Source organism: Cucurbita pepo, chromosome 4, assembly GCF_057944985.1.
Source record: "Cucurbita pepo subsp. pepo isolate OVF chromosome 4, ASM5794498v1, whole genome shotgun sequence".
Lineage (NCBI taxonomy): Eukaryota > Viridiplantae > Streptophyta > Magnoliopsida > Cucurbitales > Cucurbitaceae > Cucurbita > Cucurbita pepo.
The window spans coordinates 1,158,574-1,177,507 of NC_141801.1; the positions used below are offsets into that span (position 1 = coordinate 1,158,574).

Here is an 18,934-nt window from a genome sequence, read left to right on the forward strand (position 1 = left end):
ATATATAAAAAATTGTTATTTTGAGGATAGAGAGGAGAAAAATACGATTTTTTTTATAAAATAAAAATAACAAAGTTCTTTGTCACATTATATATGAAAATGACCTTAATATGATTTATATTCAAATATTAATTTTTTTATAATAACACGTAATGTTTTATGATTTGTCGTTCTGTCACACGTCAAACTTTCTTAGACTGATTCTTAAAAGGTTGAAAAGTATATCTTAAACTTTTAAAATCTTATTTTAATTTCTAAATATATATATATATATATAATTATTAGTTTCGATATTCTCGTAAATTTTTTACGTTAGATAACTATTTTGTTTTTTTGATTAAAAAAATGATGAAAAAACAAAAATAAAATAATTATCAAACGGAGCTTAAGATTTCATATTTAAGTCAACACAAATGACCACATTTATATCTATTTTGATATATTGAATTAAAAAGAAGACTAGCCTAACATTTAAATGACCCGTACGAATGTTTATGATAGTTTGAGAAACACTAATAGTATATTATGAACGACTCCATAAAAATTTCATACCGTTCTTATCCGATCCTTGTTCTTATCCATGAAAGTTTGAAAGTGCATGTATCTCGACCATTTTCTCACCGAACAATTGTAGACCTTAGTACATTTAACCGTCAAGATAACCTGTAAAATATTAAATCATACGGGTATGTGATCATTGTCAAACAATAACTTTTCAAAAAACAAACAAAGCTCAATCGACATAAAGCAAGTACTCCCGACCATTAAATCATACGGGTATGTGATCACTGTCAAATAATAACTTTTCAAAAAACAAACAAAGCTCAATCGACATAAAGCAAGTACTCTCAGCCCAAGAAATCAACAACTAGAATAGAGTTTCGAACTTTTGAACTCTTAGTCGAAAGTATATGTCTTAGCTATACTCAAACGGTCCGGAGATACTGTAATGCCCCAGATCCACCGTTAGCAGATATTGTCCTCTTTGGGGTTTCCCTTTCGGGCTTCCCCTCAAAGCTTTAAACCGCGTCTGCTAAAGGAAGGTTTCCACACCCTTATAAATGGTTCGGGCTTCCCCTCAAAGCTTTAAAACGCGTCTGCTAGGAGAAGGTTTCCACACCTTTATAAATGGTGGTTTGTTCTCCTCCCCAACCAATGTGGGACATCACAGATACAGATACAGATACGATCCCAAGTAAGATATAATAAAAAAGAAAATTCCCAAATCCAAAGTTGATGAAAACATCAATCTTTTGAAAGAATTAAGACCAAATCTGAAACCCACATAAACAAACCATTTATTCAAGGCACTTTCCGATGTGGGACCAACAACCACTCATAAAAACAAAAAATTTCAAGTTAGTGGATACATAAAATAATCATTTTAAAGTTGAAAAGATTCCACATGCCATTCCATTCAGATCGCTATAACTCGGTTGCAGTTTAAAACAATTTTATATTTACACTGTTACCTCTCAGAAGCTGCTCGTTTTTGTCAACGTGGAGAATTCATCAATGGCTTTTTTCTCCATTTTCAGCATGAAAATTTTGACCCTTCTTCCTCAAGCCCCCTTTGACCTTCGACCATTTCCAAACTTTTCCAAAACCCGGTTGCTTCCAAAAGATTAAACTAATGCGTTGAGGAGTTACAGATGATCAATGATGTTCTTTTCATTTCATATCAAAGCGATAATCATGGAGGAAAGCTCTTAACTTTTAAGGCAAAAAAGAGCTTACCTCTAGCTTTTTCTCAAACAGTTTCACAAAGGAAGAACTTAGATCTCGATCCGGATTCGAGATTCTCATTGCTGATCTACAGAGCCTGGAATTCATCTGAATGTTCTGGTTTTCCTGTGAGAATTCTGAGTTAGTTGACGAATTTGTCAAGGAAAATGATTCTGTGTAAGAGAGATTCAAGTACCTTGGTTGCTGTTCTTGTGGCTTGTGTGGTATTGCTCTTTGGAGCTGTGAGCAGCCAACCGAGCCTTGAGCCTCGTTTTGCCTATGTTGGATTCAATGAAAGGGAGCACAACCAAGACTTCTCCTTCACTCAAGGGTCGTCTTCCATCGATGAGGGCGCCCTGCAGCTAACTCCCGACTCGCTGAACGATATTGTTCGCCTTCAAAATACGTCTGGCCGGATTATGTACCACCAGCCCTTCAAGTTATGGCTAGATGAAGAGGGAGATGACATTGTTGCTTCTTTCAACTCATACTTTTACATCAATATTTTCAGAAAGAAAGACTGGAATGCCGGTGAGGGGCTTACTTTTCTTATAGCTCCGACTGCTGATGTACCTGATCAGAGCTGGGGGCAGTGGATGGGCCTCACCAATGCAACTACCGATGGCAGCAGCACCAACCAAATTGTAGCCATTGAATTCGATACTCAGAAGCAGGATTTCGACCCCGACGACAACCATATCGGTCTGAATGTCAACTCCATTCGATCGAGGAAGACTGTTTCCTTGAATAAAGCTGGCATAGTTTTATCCCCAGAGATTGGAACCAATTACAGCATCTGGGTTGTTTATGATGGAATATCCAAACTTTTGCAGGTTTACATGTCTGCAAACAAAGATCCAAAACCTGATAAACCTCTTCTCAATGAAACAATAAACCTCAAACAGTATGTGAAACAAGAATCATACATTGGATTTTCTGCTTCCACAGGCAGCCCGGAAATTCAGTTGAACTGTGTCTTGGAGTGGATGCTGGATTTGGAACATCTGACAGAGAAGAAAAATCTAATTTGGTTGAAGATCCTTGCCGGGGTTGGAATCCCGATACTAACGATCGTGATTCTGATTGGGGTTTGGTTATTTGTTGGTTATATGAAGAGGAGAAGAGTGAGCAGGGACGAGGAGTCGAATGTTCAGGGCACGCTGAAGAGGTTGCCGGGAATGCCGAGAGAGTTCAAGTACAAGGAACTACGGAAGGCGACTCATAACTTCCATGAAAGCATGGTTCTGGGAAATGGAGGCTTCGGGGTTGTTTACAAAGGGATTCTAGAAGAAAAGGATAAGGACTTCACTGCATCATCAAGTTCTGTTGCCAGGCTTGAAGTTGCTGTCAAGAAATTCTCCAGGGACAGCATTAAGAGCAAAGGCGATTTTCTGGACGAGCTCACCATTATTCACCGTCTTCGCCACAGGAACCTCGTCCGTTTAGAAGGTAAAACTTCCATTCTTCTGCCAAGTTTGCATCAAAATATATAATTTGCTAAAGAAAAGATAATTATTGAGAGATTTCACTAAAATTCTGTAACGGCCAAAGCCCACCGGTAGCAGATATTGTCCTCCTTGGGCTTTCCCTTTCAGGCTTCCCCTCAAAGTTTTTAAAACGCATCTGCTAGGGAAAGGTTTTTAAAACGTGTCTGGTACCCTTATAAAGGGTGTTTCATTCTCCTCCCCAACCGATGTGGGATCTCACAATCCACCCCCCTTCAAGGCCCAGCGTCCTCGTTGGAACTCGTTCCTTTCTCCAATCGATGTGGGACCTCTACCAAATCCAACCCCCTTCGGGCCTCATATCTACCCCCTTCAGGGGACAACCTCCTCACTAGCACATCATCCGGTGTCTGGCTCTGATACCATTTGTAATAGCCCAAGCCCACCGCTAGCAAATATTGTCCTCTTTGGGCTTTCCGTTTCAGGCTACCCCTTAAGGTTTTTGAAACACGTTTGCTAGAGAAAGGTTTCCACACCTTATAAAGGATGTTTCGTTCTCCTCCCTAACCGATGTGGGATCTCACAAATTCTAACTCAAAAGAGTGATTGAGCATATATTTGTGTAGTTTTTTTGTAATTTCAAACCAATGTACTAAAATATGCATTGAATACTTGTTCAGGGTGGTGCTACGAGAAAGGGAAGCTTTTATTAGTATATGATTTCATGCCTAATGGAAGCCTTGAGAATCACCTGTATGACATTGCCGACCAGAATGTTCTCAACTGGAGACATCGCTATAAAATCCTTGTAGGAGTTGCATCCGCGTTGCATTACCTGCATAATGAGTACGACCAGAAGGTATTGCACCGAGATATCAAATCAAGCAATATCTTACTCGATTCCGACTTCCATGCTCGTCTAGGAGATTTCGGCCTTGCGAGAGCGTTGGACCCTGAAAGAAACTCTTATGCAGACCTCCAACATGGAGGAGTTGCAGGCACAATGGGTTATGTTGCTCCTGAATGCTTCCACGAAGGAAGGGCGACTCCAGAATCCGACGTATATGGTTTTGGGGCAGTGGTGCTTGAGATTGTTTGTGGCAGGAGACCAGGAGCTCCTGTGGAAGACGAGCAACATCAATATACCTTAGTTGATTGGGTGTGGAAGGTACACCGCGAAGGACATATCGAAAAAGCAGTCGATAACCAGCTCGGTGATGATATTGTGGTCGATGAAGCTAGGAGGCTTCTACTACTTGGGTTGGCATGTTCACATCCCATGGCAAGTGAACGGCCACAAACTCAGGATATACTCCAAATTTTAAATGGAGCTTTGCCTGCACCTCGTGTACCTCCATTCAAGCCAGTCTTCATGTGGCCTCCCATGATGAACACTACCTCCTCCACCAGTAACAATCTCAGTTCACTGTCAAACACAAATAACTCTCTTTGATGAAGTTTCACCATAGCTGGTCCTGTGCTTCAGTCCCTGCAACTTACATCATTAAATTGGAGTAGACAACATCATTTGTTTATTGTTTTTATTATTTTCACTAAGATATGTGGTGTGTAATGTGAATATGTATACCTGGATTCGAACTCCCGACGTCCCGAGAGGTCCATCAAGTTGATTCTGATGATACACTAGCACTTGTATGTGGATATGTATACCTGGGTTCAACTCAGCAAGCTACATTCTCGAGACGGTCGATCAAGTTGATTCCGACGTCCTAATCATCCCACTCTCCCTGCTTCCAGATAGCCAACTGAATGTACAATCTGTCTTGCTCCACAGATACAGCCTTTGACATGTTTTCTAATGAATCAAAGATCATTTAACAGCTTCCTAAATTGCAGATTATAGAACAATTCAAGTCCAACATTTTAAGTTTTATTGTCTTCTATCTACTCCCAGCAATTACACAGCTATTTTAGTAACATTCAATCTTTTATCATGAAAATGGAGAGTTCATCATAATCTCCTCCAACAAAGAGCAACAAATCCACTAGAAAACAACTCCACGGGGAGTAAGCAAACTGGCAACCCACAAAAGATGATGGAGATCTTTCTCTTGCCGACAACACAGGACACACCATTGCATATGCAGCATTAAGGAAGAATGTCATTGCGATCCAGGTGTTACGAAACCCTTGAGATTTGATCTAACAATCTTGTTGAAGAATAAGACCTTTATGAAACACTTGCAGATGTTATCCGCTTTAACCCGTCATGTATCGCATCAGCCTCATGGTTTTAAAACGCATCTGCTAGGGAGAGGTTTCCACACTCTCATAAGGAATGCTACGTTCCTTTCTCCAACCAATGTGGGATCTCACAATCCACCTCCTTGGAGGCCCAGCGTTCTCGCTAGCACACCGTTCGGTGGCTGGCTTTGATACCACTTGTAACAGCCGAAATTCACCGCTAATAGATATTTGTCCGTTTTGGCCCGTTACGTATCGCCATCAACCTCACAGTTTTAGAACGGAGAAGTTTCCACACCCTTATAAGAAATGTTTTAAAACGCATCTACTGGGAAGAGGTTTCTACACCCTTGTAAAAGGAATGTTTCGTTCCTTTTCTCCGACCAATGCGGGATCTCATATAGCTTCCTCTTTTGAATGCCAATTCTCTCCAAATATTCCCAGTTTTCAGAAGCTCTTTCATCCTGCATAGCTTCCAAACGCCAACACTTCTCAAACATCTCATCAATGTTTCTACCATCAAAACCTTCGTCCCTGAAGAACACAGCATACTAGTACCATCACGACTGTCGCAAATTTCCATAAACCCTTAACATTCAGCATACGAACAGATTTTTCATAATCCCACGAACTGTCCGTAGATAAGATTAATGCAAAGTTGTGAGACGAATTCGAAACTAAACTCCGCATTCTAAAATCTAAGCCCTAGAGAGAGAAATGCGAAGCAGAATGACAATAATAAGCACAGGAAAAATGGTATTCACCTTCTTTGATCAGATGGATAAGCTAATAGTTTGTATGAACTTCAGCGCTCGATCAAACTTCAAATTCTGAGGAAATTGCAATAACAGAAACAAGATTTCTGAATCGTGAAAGAACACAGCAGCGTGAACTCGCCTGTTCTCCATTCTTCATCCCTCCAAAATTTTCATTGACCTGAAATACAATTTCTATGGAGAATTTATATATATATATATATATATATTTAATTCAAATTATTTTTTATAGAATAATTTTCATTTTCTAATATAAATTTTAATAAAAAAATAAATAAATCGAATAATAAACCCTTCGGTAAAACCCTCCATTGTTATCTGATCATTTTCCGATTGATATCAATCTCTTCATCAATTTCCCAGTTCGAGATTTCTCATGGGAGCGTTGCAGTTGCAATTTCAATATCGCTTTCGAGTTTCAAAGATTTTGTTTTCAACAATTTGGAATTGGGAAAGAGAATCTCCTCTGCTCCACAATCCATTACGAACGCTGGATTTCTCGCTTTCGCCGGTGCAATCTCGCTGTTTCAGCTCTAATTCCATGGATGATGATTGCGCCTTTTCAAAGTCTGAGCCGAGAAGCAGCTCACCGCACCGGCGTTCTCCTCCGGATCCACGAGAAGCTCGTCGAGTTCCGAAATTCACCGGGGAAGTATCTGCTTCTTACCCTGAGGATAATTGGAACCAACGCGTTAATAAACATTCTGAAGGGTCGGTTTCTCGGCAAAGGAGTGAGTCTTTGTCTCAGAAGGATTTTGGCTTTCTTGAAAAATTCAAGCTGAATGCTGATAATCAGAGTAGTAGTGAAGAGAAGACCGAGCAGAGCTCTTCTGCTCGGGTTTCTGAATCAATGTAGGAGGAGGAGGAGCCGCAACCGCCGCAACCGCCGCGTCCTCTAGAAGCTGATGAGATATTCAGAAAATGAAGGAGACAGGTCTAATTCCTAACGCTGTCGCCATGCTTGATGGGCTATGAAACTCTTTGGTTTGATTCGTGAGAAGGGTACAATTCCAGAAGTTGTGGTTTACACCGCTGTTGTTGATGGGTTTTGCAAGGCCGAGAAGCTTGAAGAAGCTATTAGGATCTTCAGGAAAATGCAGAATAATGGCATTTCTCCTAATGCTTGATACAGGGGCTGTGCAAATGCAAGAAATTAGAGGATGCTGTAGCATTTTGCATTGAGATGTTAGAATCTAGCCACTTTTGTTGGCTTAATTGATGAGTTGTGCAAAGAAAGGGGAATGGAGGAAGCTCAGAGTGTTATGGAAACCTTGAAACAAAAGGGGTTCTTGATTAATGAGAAGGCTTTAGGGAATTATTTGAATAAACGAGCTCCATTTTCTCCAAGTATCTTGGAAGTGATCTTTGGGAAGAAAACGATGGAATTCTTCTGAGATCGTTGTCGTGGACATAAAAAGCTGTATGTCTTCTTTCCTTTCCCTTTTATGCAATCCTTTCGCCAATTTAAGATACTTTTACCTTATTATATGGAGTAATTTGCATAGCATGTAAGAATCTGGTTGAAGTTGAAGAGTGAGCTATAGAAGTGAGGTTTTAAACAATTGTGTAAGCTATGAATGTTTCCTTGCTTCCTTCCATTAATGACTAGACAAAGATGGATCTGTTATCAGACTTAGCTTCCCTAATGTGACTACAAGCATGAAGTGTCCTCTCATTTAATTGATTATGTGATGTCCCACATTGATTGGGGAGGAGAACAAACCACCATTTATAAGGGTGTGGAAACCTTCTCCTGGCATACGCGTTTTAAAGCCAGCCCAAAAGGGAAAGCCCGAAGAGGACAATATCTGCTAGCGGTGGATTTGGGTCGTTACGGGTCATTCTCTGTGGTGAGTTCTATTCATGGTTGTTGTAACGGTCCAAGCCCACCGCTAGTAGATATTGTTCTCTTTGGCCTTTTCGTTTCGAGCTTCCGCTCAAGGTTTTTAAAACGCGTCTGCTAGAGAGAGGTTTTCACACCCTTATAAATAATGGCTTGTTCCCCTCACCAACCAATGTGGGATCTCACAGTCCACCCCCTTTGGAGCCCAGCATGCTCGTTGGCACTCGTTCCTCTCTCCAATCAATGTGGGATCTCACAATCCACCTCCCTTCGGGGGCCAGTGTTCTCGTTGAGGGAGAGGTTTCTACACCCTTATAAAGAATGTTTCGTTCCCCTCTCCAACCGACAACTAATGTGGGATCTCACAGCTATACTCTTTATATTCTTCAATTTAGGTGAGAAAGAAAGCCCATGTTACAAGGTAACCCTTTATTTTTAAACCTTAGCACAGCTCATCATTTATATACGTATTTTCTTTAGAAAAGCATGGGAGATTTGGTCGGTATTATTCTATCTTGAACTGCAACTTTAGTCAAAACCCGGGAGGGAGGTGGATGCTCTTGTTTTCGTTTTGTTATTATAAGCGAATAATGAAAAGGGGATGTTAAGATGTGAATGGAATATGTTGGTATCACGTGATTATTTAGATACTTTGAGGCATTGACTAACTTATGAAGTATTGAGTCCAATGTGGGGTCGGCACCGGCCCTCCTTTCCAGCCGGAATCATGGTTCTAACTTCTAACACACTGAAGTATTAACATAGAACTCAATGAAATTTAGGAGATACTCACCTCACGAATTTCGAGGTCTCTTCTATTATTATTATTATTTTTTTTTTTTTTTTGTTTTAGTTCAGCACTCTATGGTTCATGAGCAAAGATTCGAACCGTAACCGTCCAAGTCCACGGGTAGCAAATATTGTCCTCTTTGGCCCTCAAAGCTTTAAAACGCGTCTACTAAGAAGAGGTTTCCACACCCTTATAAAGAGTGTTTTCTTCCCCTTTCCAACCAACGTGGGATCTCACAATCCACACCCCTTCGGGGCCCAACATCCTCGCTGGCACACTGCTTGGTATCCACCCCCTTTGGGGTTCAGCCTCCTCATTGACAAATCACCTAGTGTCTAGCTATGATACCATTTGGGTTTTCCCTTCCGGGCTTCCCCTCAAGGCTTTAAAACGCGTCTATTAGGGAGAGGTTTTCACACCCTTATAAATAGTGTTTTGTTCCTCTCTCCAACCAATGTGGGATCTCACACGAACCTAGATCAATTGAACTATGCTTTGATGGGGCAGAATTTTGAGGTCTAAGATGAAAGTTCTTTTCATTTCAGTTATCAGTCACTAATACCGTAGGCTACATAAATTCAAGCTTATAGCATGAACTGTCTTTATCATTGCACACTGATTTTACAAATAAGAACTCATTTCCTTGCACAATCAGGTGGATTTTTTAGCAGAGTTTGGTTGTTGGGTAGGATTTAAATGGCATAAATCAAAAGGATTGTATAGATATGCTCATCTTTACTATAAAGTTAAGCTTCCCAAACTCAAATTTTATAATGTCCAATATATTATGAGTCGAATATCCTTGATTGGTGATATTCCTCCAAAAATCAAGGCCTGAAGTCAACCCACCTGATTTTGAGAAGCCAAGTTTCAACTATATATATGCCTCTGATTCTTTCCCTGCTTAGGAAAACCAGCAACAGAGAGAGAGAGAAGAAAAGAAGAAGAAGCTGTGGTGCTGAGTTCTTGGCAGGATGATAAGCTTGGGATTAGGTCGAGGTCCAACCTGTGTGGCCACCATTGTCTTCTTCACTTGTGTGTGGATCCCTTTGTGTCAACTGAAGACGTTCCTCGAGAGCATGATCGGGATTCTGTCGGGCAGGACGTATCAGCAGCTCACAATGGAGTTGCTACCGTGCGAGGTAAAACTTCCAGTTTGTAGGTTCGAAGAGCTGCATCGTGGCGGCGGATCGGAAGAGGATATTTGCTCCGTTTGCTTGGCGGGGTTCACCGGAGAAGATTTGGTGAGCCAACTGCATAGATGTAGCCATATTTTTCATTATGAATGTATTGAGAATTGGCTCCATAGAAATCATTTTACCTGCCCCTTGTGCAGATCCTTCCTCTCTTCTACACTCTAAATCCTTTTGGAACTTGAATTCAAATGTCCATGGTTTATGGATATTAGTAGTAAAATTTAATTCGAACTTCAATATATGAACTACGGGTAGTTTTAGCTTGCATTGAGTACGTTGTCGTCGTACTCATCAAACGACGACAGAATATACTCTTTTTGTGTAGTATTTGACATATCATTTGATGTTTATTATCTTGATTTACAAGTTCAACAACGTTCTTAAATGTTTCATTAAAATTGTTATTGAATTGCAACCTCGAGCAGTTTTATTGTAATGTTTATGATTACGATAGATTTGTTTTTGTAATTTTTTAAAACCCAATTGTTTTTGGAATATTTGCTTTTATCTTTGTTTTTTTTTTTTTAATATTTGGCTTTTTTTATAGTTAAAATGTAGTTTTAATTGCTCATTTTTTATACTTTGTTTTTTTTTTTTCTTTATAATTTAATCCCACGCGCTCACGCTTGGGAGCAAGGTCAACGCCTTAAAAAAACAATAAAATGTCAACGACTAGAACTTTTTTTTTTTAAATGTCAACGATTTTCCGGGAAAACGAACTATCAGATTCGCAAAGCTTTGAGATTGGGCTTGTAATTCGCTTGTGGACTCGGCCCAATATCACTAAATGGGCCTAAATGGACTCGGCCCATTTTGCACCCGAAGCCGCAAAGCTTGTAATTCGTTTGTAGAAAAGCCCAACAGCCCAATATCACTAAATGGGCCTAACTGAACTCGGCCCATTTTGCACCCCGAAGCCGCAAAGCTTGTAATTCGTTTGTACAAAAGCCCAACAGCCCAATATCACTAAATGGGCCTAACTGAACTCGGCCCATTTTGCACCCCGAAGCCGCAAAGCTTGTAATTCGTTTGTACAAAAGCCCAACAGCCCAATATCACTAAATGGGCCTAACTGAACTCGGCCCATTTTGCACCCCGAAGCCGCAAAGCTTGTAATTCGTTTGTACAAAAGCCCAACAGCCCAATATCACTAAATGGGCCTAACTGAACTCGGCCCATTTTGCACCCCGAAGCCGCAAAGCTTGTAATTCGTTTGTACAAAAGCCCAACAGCCCAATATCACTAAATGGGCCTAAATGAACTCGGCCCATTTTGCACCCCGAAGCCTTCGGCGGGTAGGAATTCTGAATGAAATATATCTTTGCAGCGGAACAACGGACAAGGAACTGTCCTTGATCGGAGGGATCGGTTGAGGATTTTGGAATTGAAACTTTTGATACCTGAAAGTTCAGACCAAATGGTAATTGATTTCATTGCTTTGATTCATTTCTAGGCTTTGATTGTTTCAATGTTGAAATTGCTACGTTCTTGTTGTTGTTAGTCCACCGGTTCGCGCATCTGCTTTGCTCTTTCTTGATGCGATGGTTTAATTGGTTTCTCTTTTACTGCTGAATTTTTGTGTCGTTTGAAATTATTTGGAGTGATCTCGGTGTTGTAAAGATTCATATCTTTGCTTAGCTGACATCCGAATTGCTCAACTTTTGTTTCTTTTTGTTGTTTGATTCGTCGTGTTCGTTCCTGCTGAATTGTTGTGGCGATTCTTGTTTCACTTCGTTTGTTCTCAAGCTTGTGAATGTGCTTCAGCCATGGGTTCCTGAACGATTAAATTCTCAACGACTTTTGTAAATTACCTGTAAGATCTTATTATTGTGGATTGGAGCCCCCTTCTATATCTCCTAATCATTCAAATTTTCTCAATAATGCGTGGTTTCTCATAGAAAAATAAACTTTCTTCAGTGCAACTTACGTTATCTTCAACCTTTTGTTGCTCCAGTAAAGAAAATTCGGCCTAGCGTGTATGTCTTGCATGGTGCTCTAACTGATGTTGTTGGTGTAAATGTCCAGATTCACTTCGTGCTTCTTATAAGTAGACAAGGAAAAGTGAGGCTGACCAAATGGTATTCTCCTTATTCTCAGAAGGAGAGATCTAAGGTGGGTTAGCCATTTGCCTCATTCTGTAATGTAATTCTAATAGCTTTTCTTAATTTCCAATCCAAAGACATTTGAATGCTTATTTGCTTCAATAAGTCTTAGTACCCCTAGGATCTATTGGACTTACCATATTATGGCACGTGCTCGGGTCTGCTCTCGTTCTCTAAAAAGGTTATCCGTGAGCTTAGTGGAATGATTCTAAATCGGGCGCCTAAACTCTGCAACTTTGTGGAATGGAGGGGACTCAAAGCTGTCTATAAACGGTACGACATGGTATATTAATGTGTTCTGCAATCCAAATACTTACCTCTTTTACAGATGAGTAATGATTCTATTGGATGTGCAATGCAGATATGCTAGTCTTTACTTTTGCCTATGCATTGATCAGGAGGACAATGAATTAGAGATCCTTGAAATTATTCATCATTATGTTGAGATTTTGGATCGTTACTTCGGCAGTGTAAGTGAATTTAATTTTAGTTCATAAAGTGTTTGAGATCATTCTTTGTGATCTTTTATTCATGTTTGTAGGTCTGTGAGTTGGATTTGATCTTCAACTTTCACAAGGTATTATTCACTTGCTTATTAAAGGTGCACGTTTTCTTTAATTTGCATCTCGTTGCCTCTGCTAGACATTTGTGTAAGTAAGCCCGATACATTTGAATTACTCGTCCTCTTGCTTGTTCGTCAGTAACATTGTCTTAAGCAAACGTCCACATTCATGTCCTTGATATGAAACCTTGAATGCACTGTGTACTTGGTATTATTCACTTGCTTATATTAAAGATGCACATTTTCTTTAATTTACATCTCGTTGCCTCTGCTAGACATTTGTGTAAGTAAGCCCGATGCATCTGAATTACGTGTCCTCTTGCTTGCTCGCCAGTAACATTGTCTTAAGTGAACGTTCACGTTCACGCCCTTGAGATGAAACCTTGAATGCTTTATGTACTTTTCTTTCACCTGCCGTGTAAGATGCATCTGAGTTACTTGTCCTCTTGCTTGCTTGCCAGTAACATTGTCTTAAGTGAACGTTCACGTTCATGTTCACGTCCACGTCCTTGATATGAAACCTTGAATGCGCTGTGTACTTTTTTTCTTTTTCTTTCTATTTGTTAACATTGAAGGCGTATTATATATTGGATGAGCTTCTAATTGCTGGAGAACTCCAAGAATCTAGCAAGAAAACAGTAGCAAGATTGATAGCTGCACAGGTACTATCTCATTTTATCTTTGGATTACCTTATGATCTCAGTTTGGATGTGTATGTTAATTGATTTTGGTTTGTAGGATTCGTTGGTGGAGACTGCAAAGGAGCAAGCTAGTTCAATAAGTAACATAATTGCACAGGCCACCAAGTAGAAATACTTCAAGAGTTTTTGGGGCTTGTGTTTTTTTTTTTTTTTTTGTAGGTAGGGGATGATGATGGGTCAGACTCCCTTCTTTTAGGGGCTTGTTTTTTGTTTGACCTTTCATTCTTTCCTTCTCTCTCGGTTTCATATAAATATATACATAAACATGTTCGGAAACGGACTCTCCACAATGGTATGATATTGTCACTTTGTGCATAAGCTCTCATTGTTTTGCTTTCGACTTCCTCAAAAAGCCTCATACCAATAGAGATGGTAAGCTTTCATGGTTTTACTTTCGACTTCCTCAAAAAGCCTCATACCAATAGAGATGGTAAGCTCTCATGGTTTTACTTTCAACTCCCTCAAAAAGCCTCATACCAATAGAGATAGTATTCTTTGATTATAAACCCATGATCTTCCTCAAAATGCCTCGTCCCAATGGAGATAGTATTCTTTGATTATAAACTCATGATCATTCCTTAAATTAGTCGATGTGAGACTTTCAACCAACATCTCCGACTTTCATTCGAAATTTATAAATTTAAAAATTGTATGGTAAGAAATTTCCCACTCCTCGGTTACTTTTCATTCCGTTAAGCTCAATTATTCATCACAAATATTACATTTTACCAAATCATGAAAACCAAGAAAAAGTAAAAAGATTTACCTATGATTAGGTTAACAAAAAATTAATAAAAGAAAATTGTTGAGAACATCTATTTATTTATTTTTAAATATTTAATTAAAATATATGAACTCATTTTCAATATATTATTTTAAAAAAAAATTATATTACCAAAACTTTAAAATTTGACTTGTAAGAATAGTTTAGAGAACAAATAATAAGAAAAATAATTATAAAATTGAATATAATTAAATAAATATATGTATATATAAGCACAAAAAAAAAAAAAAAAAAAAAAAAATCAAACACATAAACCTAACACAATCCATCAAATTATTATTTAATTAAACTCAACCTAATCTAAAGAAATTGATAACTAGTTTGGGTCGGATTTTTCGGGTCATTGAATTTCTTTGATTACGCCTATGCAAATATAACATTAAAGAGAGAGATTATTTGATTGTAAATCGAGTCTCTAAATGACTTTACAAAGGAAAAGGTGAAATTCTCAGCAAAATCATAAAGTATAACACAAACAAATCATGTAATAAAAGAAGAAACCAAATGTACAAACAGGGTACTGAACCTGACTGTAATCAGTTGAAACTACAAAATTATTGTGACAAAGCAATGGACAGCAAAATAAAACACCACGAGTCGTAACGATATAGTTTGCACTTTATGAAATTAAATTTGTTCTAACACATCAGGGAACCATGTACCGAGCAGATGTAGATGCAGAAAATACCATAAATGTCACCGAATGATTGATTATAAAGTTACAGGAAGGCATCCTTTTCAAGCAACTTCAGCACCTCATTCTGGTTGTTTAGCTTGGCTACATCGATTGGAGTCTTTCCATCCATGTTTGTGAGAGTACTGCAAACAGGCAATGGGGTAGGGGAACAGATAAGTGCATTAAGAAAACTGGAAAATGGAACATTACTGAACGAACGACGAGGAGTTTGGCAGGCTTACACAGCAGCGCCGTTTTCCAGGAGTAGCGCGACGCAGTCCTTTCGCCCGTAACCAGCTGCATAGTGAAGGGCGGTGTTTTTGTTCTTGTCTAAAGCATCCACTTTTGCTCCAGCCTCAAGGAGGATTTGAGAACATTCAACCTGAGGGACAATTTTAGGGATGATCTTAGTTTTACAAGGCCGAGTCAAGGAATAAGGAACAACTAGACAATCTTTAAAAAACTTGCATAATACTTTCACTATAAAGATGAGCATATGAGAGTACTATATATGTGTTATTCATAAGGGCATAGTGGTGATTAGCTAGGGGAGCCTTAGTTATAAATGAAGGGAATTAAGGACCATGGAGTGGGAATGATTTTGGCTATTGATATTATAATTTCTACTGATATTGCAATATAGTTCTCTTTTGTATTTTTCACAGAGCCTAGGCCCCAATTATGATCACTTCAAATTTTGAACAGATGTGTGATAATAATTCCGAAACGGCAGCTGCCCACAACATATGGATTACAGAAATTCGGTCTTAGGACCGTCTTCTTTAACCTTATATTAAGTATAATTGAATAAAGAACAGGCATGAATAAATTATATGATATTTTACACGTTCTAAACCACCTAGCTAGTAACACCTTAAATCAATGGTGTTAATTAGCACCCTTAGCTCTATAATAGAACGGCATGCATTTTCTTTGTATGCATGAACAAGAAAAGTAATCCACACTACAAAGCTTTGATGCTAACAATTCTTTGTATGCATCTTTACGAAGGGAAATAAATTATTTTGCAGCTTTACCAGAGAGGATCGACCCCTTCCACAGGATTCCTCTTTATATTAACATGGAAGAAATGCCTCATGTTTTACATATAAATCAACAAGTGAACGCAAAAATGGATTCGTAACAAAAATGAGTATATAAAGGCAGGTCGTAACAAAAATGAAGTATATAAAGGCAGGTTAAAGCTGAGGTACATTATTCATACCTCGCCATATCCACTAGCAAAATGCAATGCCGTCCTCCCTTCTGAATCTACTTCATCCTTGTCAGCACCAGATGCAAGCGCCTTCTTTAACCCCTAATAAACGAGGACAAAAATTCGGTACCTCAGACTAGCAAGTTTCTTTAAATGAGAATAAAAGAGTGTGCAAGGTGGTAAGCTTTTTCAATCAAAAGAAGCAGATTAACAATGATTTCTCCAACACATTTTTTTTTTCTAGAGAACGATGATTTCGCATGCAAGCTCCATATCACAAGGGCAATAAGCAGAAGCCCAAGTTACACAACTCAGTTTGATAGAAACAAAAATGTACATGATAACAAGAAGTGACAATAGACATCACAACAAATGAAAGATGCAAAGCATAAATTATGCTACTACCGATGGAAGCATATATAAGATATATTAATGTAAAAAGGGCATTTTTAACTAGTTGATCAGAGAAGAAATCCAAAATGCCAATCAAAGGAAAGAGTAAAATGTGACCTTTGTGCACAAGGATCTTATTCTACACAAAAAGACACATTTCTTTAAATGCAAGAAAAATGTTTTTTTTTTCTTTTTCTTATGGGTAGAACAAGTTGATTCTTATGGGTACATAAAAATAATGAAAAGTTCCGGGTTACAATGTCATCTTATCTCAAAAAAATAAGAAAACTAGGACAACCACAAATTTACTGGTCCAGGTCCAGCATACAAACCAATACAACTGAACATATAAATATGACAATAAACAAATCGGAACAACTGCACTTCTACCAATCTTGAAATTTTCCCTATGTTATCCACCAAAAATACGGGATTCTGAGTATACCGACCATCACATCAATGTTTTATCACCTCCATATGAATTATAAAATATACATCATAACCACTAGCATGAGCTATAACAACCATGCAGCGTGTGAAAGAAACAAAACAAATTGTTGCTATGTACCTCAACATCACCAGTACTTGCAGTATGATGAATAACTGACTCATCCTCATTCTCCGGTTCTTCAGAATCATCTAGCCCAGAATGGTCAGTAGAGGTAGCTGCTTCAGCTGGGACAGGAAGCCCCATTGCTTTCCCCAACTTTTGTAAGACTTCTTTATCATTCCAGTACCTAAGGGCAAGGAATTTTTTTATTTCAGCACGAACATAATTTGGAAAACTAAATAAGATGAGTTAAACTCGATGGTTCAGAGTTTATAGTAAAATGTTCCCAACTTCATCATGGAAGGGAGACCGCCAGTCTCTATCTCTTCCAATATAGGCTTCAATGAAGGATCCTCTTTAATATGTGCCATTCGTTCCTCAAGCTGATCACCGTCTGCTGGATTAGAAAAACTCTCAAACATGCGAGACATAGATGGATCCTGTGAACAAATTAAGATGGAATTTTATCTCCAGTACAACAGAATATTCTACATAAATAGTCGATCAATCAACAAGCAACAGTTACAATGAACTAAAAAGATAAATACCTGCATTAATGTGGTACCAAGACGCTCTGCCATAGACATAAAATTAGGATTCTGCATGACTTGTTGCATGGTGGCAAAGTATTGTTGAGGATCAAACTGGATTCCTTCTTGAGCTGGTGGACTCTGAAATTGTTGAAGCTGCTCAGCCATCTGGTTGAATGAAGGATCTTTTGCTATCTGTTCAGCTAATGATTTGATGCTAGGATCCTGAGTGTATAATAAATTAGAATTCATTGTGCAATCAACAAGGTTTAACAATAAAATGGAAGTTCAAGCTGAAGATTTGGCCCAAACAAGAAATCTCGGAGCAAAGTAACAGTATTAAAAAGGGAAGAACATAAAAATAAAGAAGAGTTCAAGAAAAATCGTCTACATTAAGAATGTCAGTCATGGATGAAAAATCAAAAGGGCTGCCCTGAGGCAGGTCATCAAATATAGAGCTAGTTCTTTGGGGTGCTGCCTGTGGAGGATTGTCCGAGGAGGATGTTTCAGATTTAGCGTTTTTGTTGTCTGAAGAACCTGTTTAATCCATTTGAAAATAAAATGTTAGGAAGAAAAACGAAGTTCCATGAGAGAAAGTAATGCATCTTAAAACTGTAAATCATTCATAAGCGTAAAACTAAGCTCATTTCTAGAATTTTGCTCATCTTCTCCCTTATACAAACCCCATATCCACACAGTACTGCAAAAATGTAAAGACAAGCGTAATATATGAACCAAAATGAACCTAACAAGCTTTCCAAAGCAGTAGTAATAGAGCTATCACACATGAATTGTACTGTAGACACAACCTAATTTCATATCCAAATGCTTAAATTGCACACTACTACAAATAAACAAACACACAATCTACAGCTCTCACACACCGCGGCACCATAATTTAGCTGCTTACCAGACAGAGATTCCTTGTTACTACTGGAAGCCATGAGAATAACTGCATGGAAATCAAAAAAACAAAAACCAACGAAAATCAAATCCATTTCCGAACCACATTCCACAATGTAATACAAACCGATCAAACGCAGTATCCGTATTCGATGATCAAAACCCCAACACGAAAATGAAATATTAACCTCTGCCTCACAAAAGACAATGAAATACACAAACAAATTGACAGCAAATTAGAAGTCGAGATTGAGAAATTCAGACCTGATCCTGGCGCGGGGAGAACGAGAGCGAGAGATCAAGCTACGTCCGACCTGAATCTCTAATGAAACTTTTAATTGTTTTTTGTTAATTCGTTTCTCTTGTGTTATAAACCCTAATTTCTTGTTTTTGTCTTTTTCCTTTTTGTATTTTGTGAGCTGCGGCCACCGCGGCACCGCCGATGGAGAAGGGTAAATTTGGTAATTCGTGGGGTCGTGCCAATTTAATTTAATTTATTTATTTATTATCAGATATTTCCATTTTACTAGGAGATTA

At 38.6% G+C, this 18,934-nt stretch overlaps 3 protein-coding genes, 1 long non-coding RNA gene and 1 pseudogene across 16 annotated transcripts; 3 read left to right on the forward strand and 2 right to left on the reverse strand.

Moving 5' to 3' along the window:
- Positions 1–414: 414 nt before the first annotated feature.
- Positions 415–6,728, reverse strand: LOC111792539 (uncharacterized). Of its 5 annotated transcripts, none has more exons than XR_015420738.1 (9): positions 6,444–6,726; positions 6,140–6,311; positions 4,759–6,006; positions 3,922–4,659; positions 2,652–3,191; positions 2,270–2,568; positions 1,922–2,171; positions 1,473–1,851; positions 415–663 (listed from the first exon to the last, which is right to left on the reverse strand). It is a non-coding gene; the product is annotated as an uncharacterized LOC111792539 (long non-coding RNA). The 5 variants fall into 5 exon arrangements; XR_015420736.1 differs by having other exon boundaries at positions 1,473–1,630; positions 1,738–1,851; positions 4,759–6,311; positions 6,444–6,725; XR_015420739.1 differs by having other exon boundaries at positions 3,922–4,665; positions 4,759–6,311; positions 6,444–6,728.
- LOC111792914 (putative L-type lectin-domain containing receptor kinase S.5) lies at positions 1,813–4,812 on the forward strand. The gene is made up of 2 exons (XM_023674539.2): positions 1,813–3,174; positions 3,851–4,812. The coding sequence occupies exons 1-2, from the start codon at positions 1,893–1,895 to the stop codon at positions 4,621–4,623; spliced, it is 2,055 nt and encodes a 684-aa protein (XP_023530307.2). The 5' UTR covers positions 1,813–1,892; the 3' UTR covers positions 4,624–4,812.
- On the forward strand, positions 6,528–10,229 carry LOC111792481 (uncharacterized; annotated as a pseudogene). Its single transcript, XR_015420734.1, has 2 exons — positions 6,528–7,571; positions 9,702–10,229. The product of XR_015420734.1 is annotated as an uncharacterized LOC111792481 (transcript).
- Positions 10,230–11,288: 1,059 nt separating this feature from the next.
- Positions 11,289–13,663, forward strand: LOC111792514 (AP-1 complex subunit sigma-2). Of its 8 annotated transcripts, none has more exons than XM_023674030.2 (7): positions 11,289–11,400; positions 12,006–12,092; positions 12,204–12,355; positions 12,444–12,552; positions 12,624–12,659; positions 13,220–13,306; positions 13,383–13,663. In XM_023674030.2, exons 1-7 carry the CDS (start codon positions 11,398–11,400, stop codon positions 13,452–13,454), a joined length of 546 nt encoding a protein of 181 aa, XP_023529798.2. In that variant the 5' UTR covers positions 11,289–11,397; the 3' UTR covers positions 13,455–13,663. The 8 variants fall into 8 exon arrangements, with proteins under 8 accessions (XP_023529798.2, XP_023529799.1, XP_086979067.1 ...); XM_023674031.2 differs by having other exon boundaries at positions 11,290–11,400; positions 12,264–12,355; XM_087122941.1 differs by having other exon boundaries at positions 11,319–11,400; positions 11,935–12,092; positions 12,189–12,355.
- Positions 13,664–14,596: 933 nt separating this feature from the next.
- Positions 14,597–18,800, reverse strand: LOC111792479 (ankyrin repeat domain-containing protein 2B). Its single transcript, XM_087123610.1, has 9 exons — positions 18,662–18,800; positions 18,405–18,446; positions 17,886–18,031; positions 17,513–17,719; positions 17,256–17,404; positions 16,983–17,151; positions 16,031–16,123; positions 15,048–15,187; positions 14,597–14,948 (listed from the first exon to the last, which is right to left on the reverse strand). Exons 2-9 carry the CDS (start codon positions 18,436–18,438, stop codon positions 14,849–14,851), a joined length of 1,038 nt encoding a protein of 345 aa, XP_086979736.1. The 5' UTR covers positions 18,439–18,446; positions 18,662–18,800; the 3' UTR covers positions 14,597–14,848.
- Between the last annotated feature and the right edge of the window lie 134 nt (positions 18,801–18,934).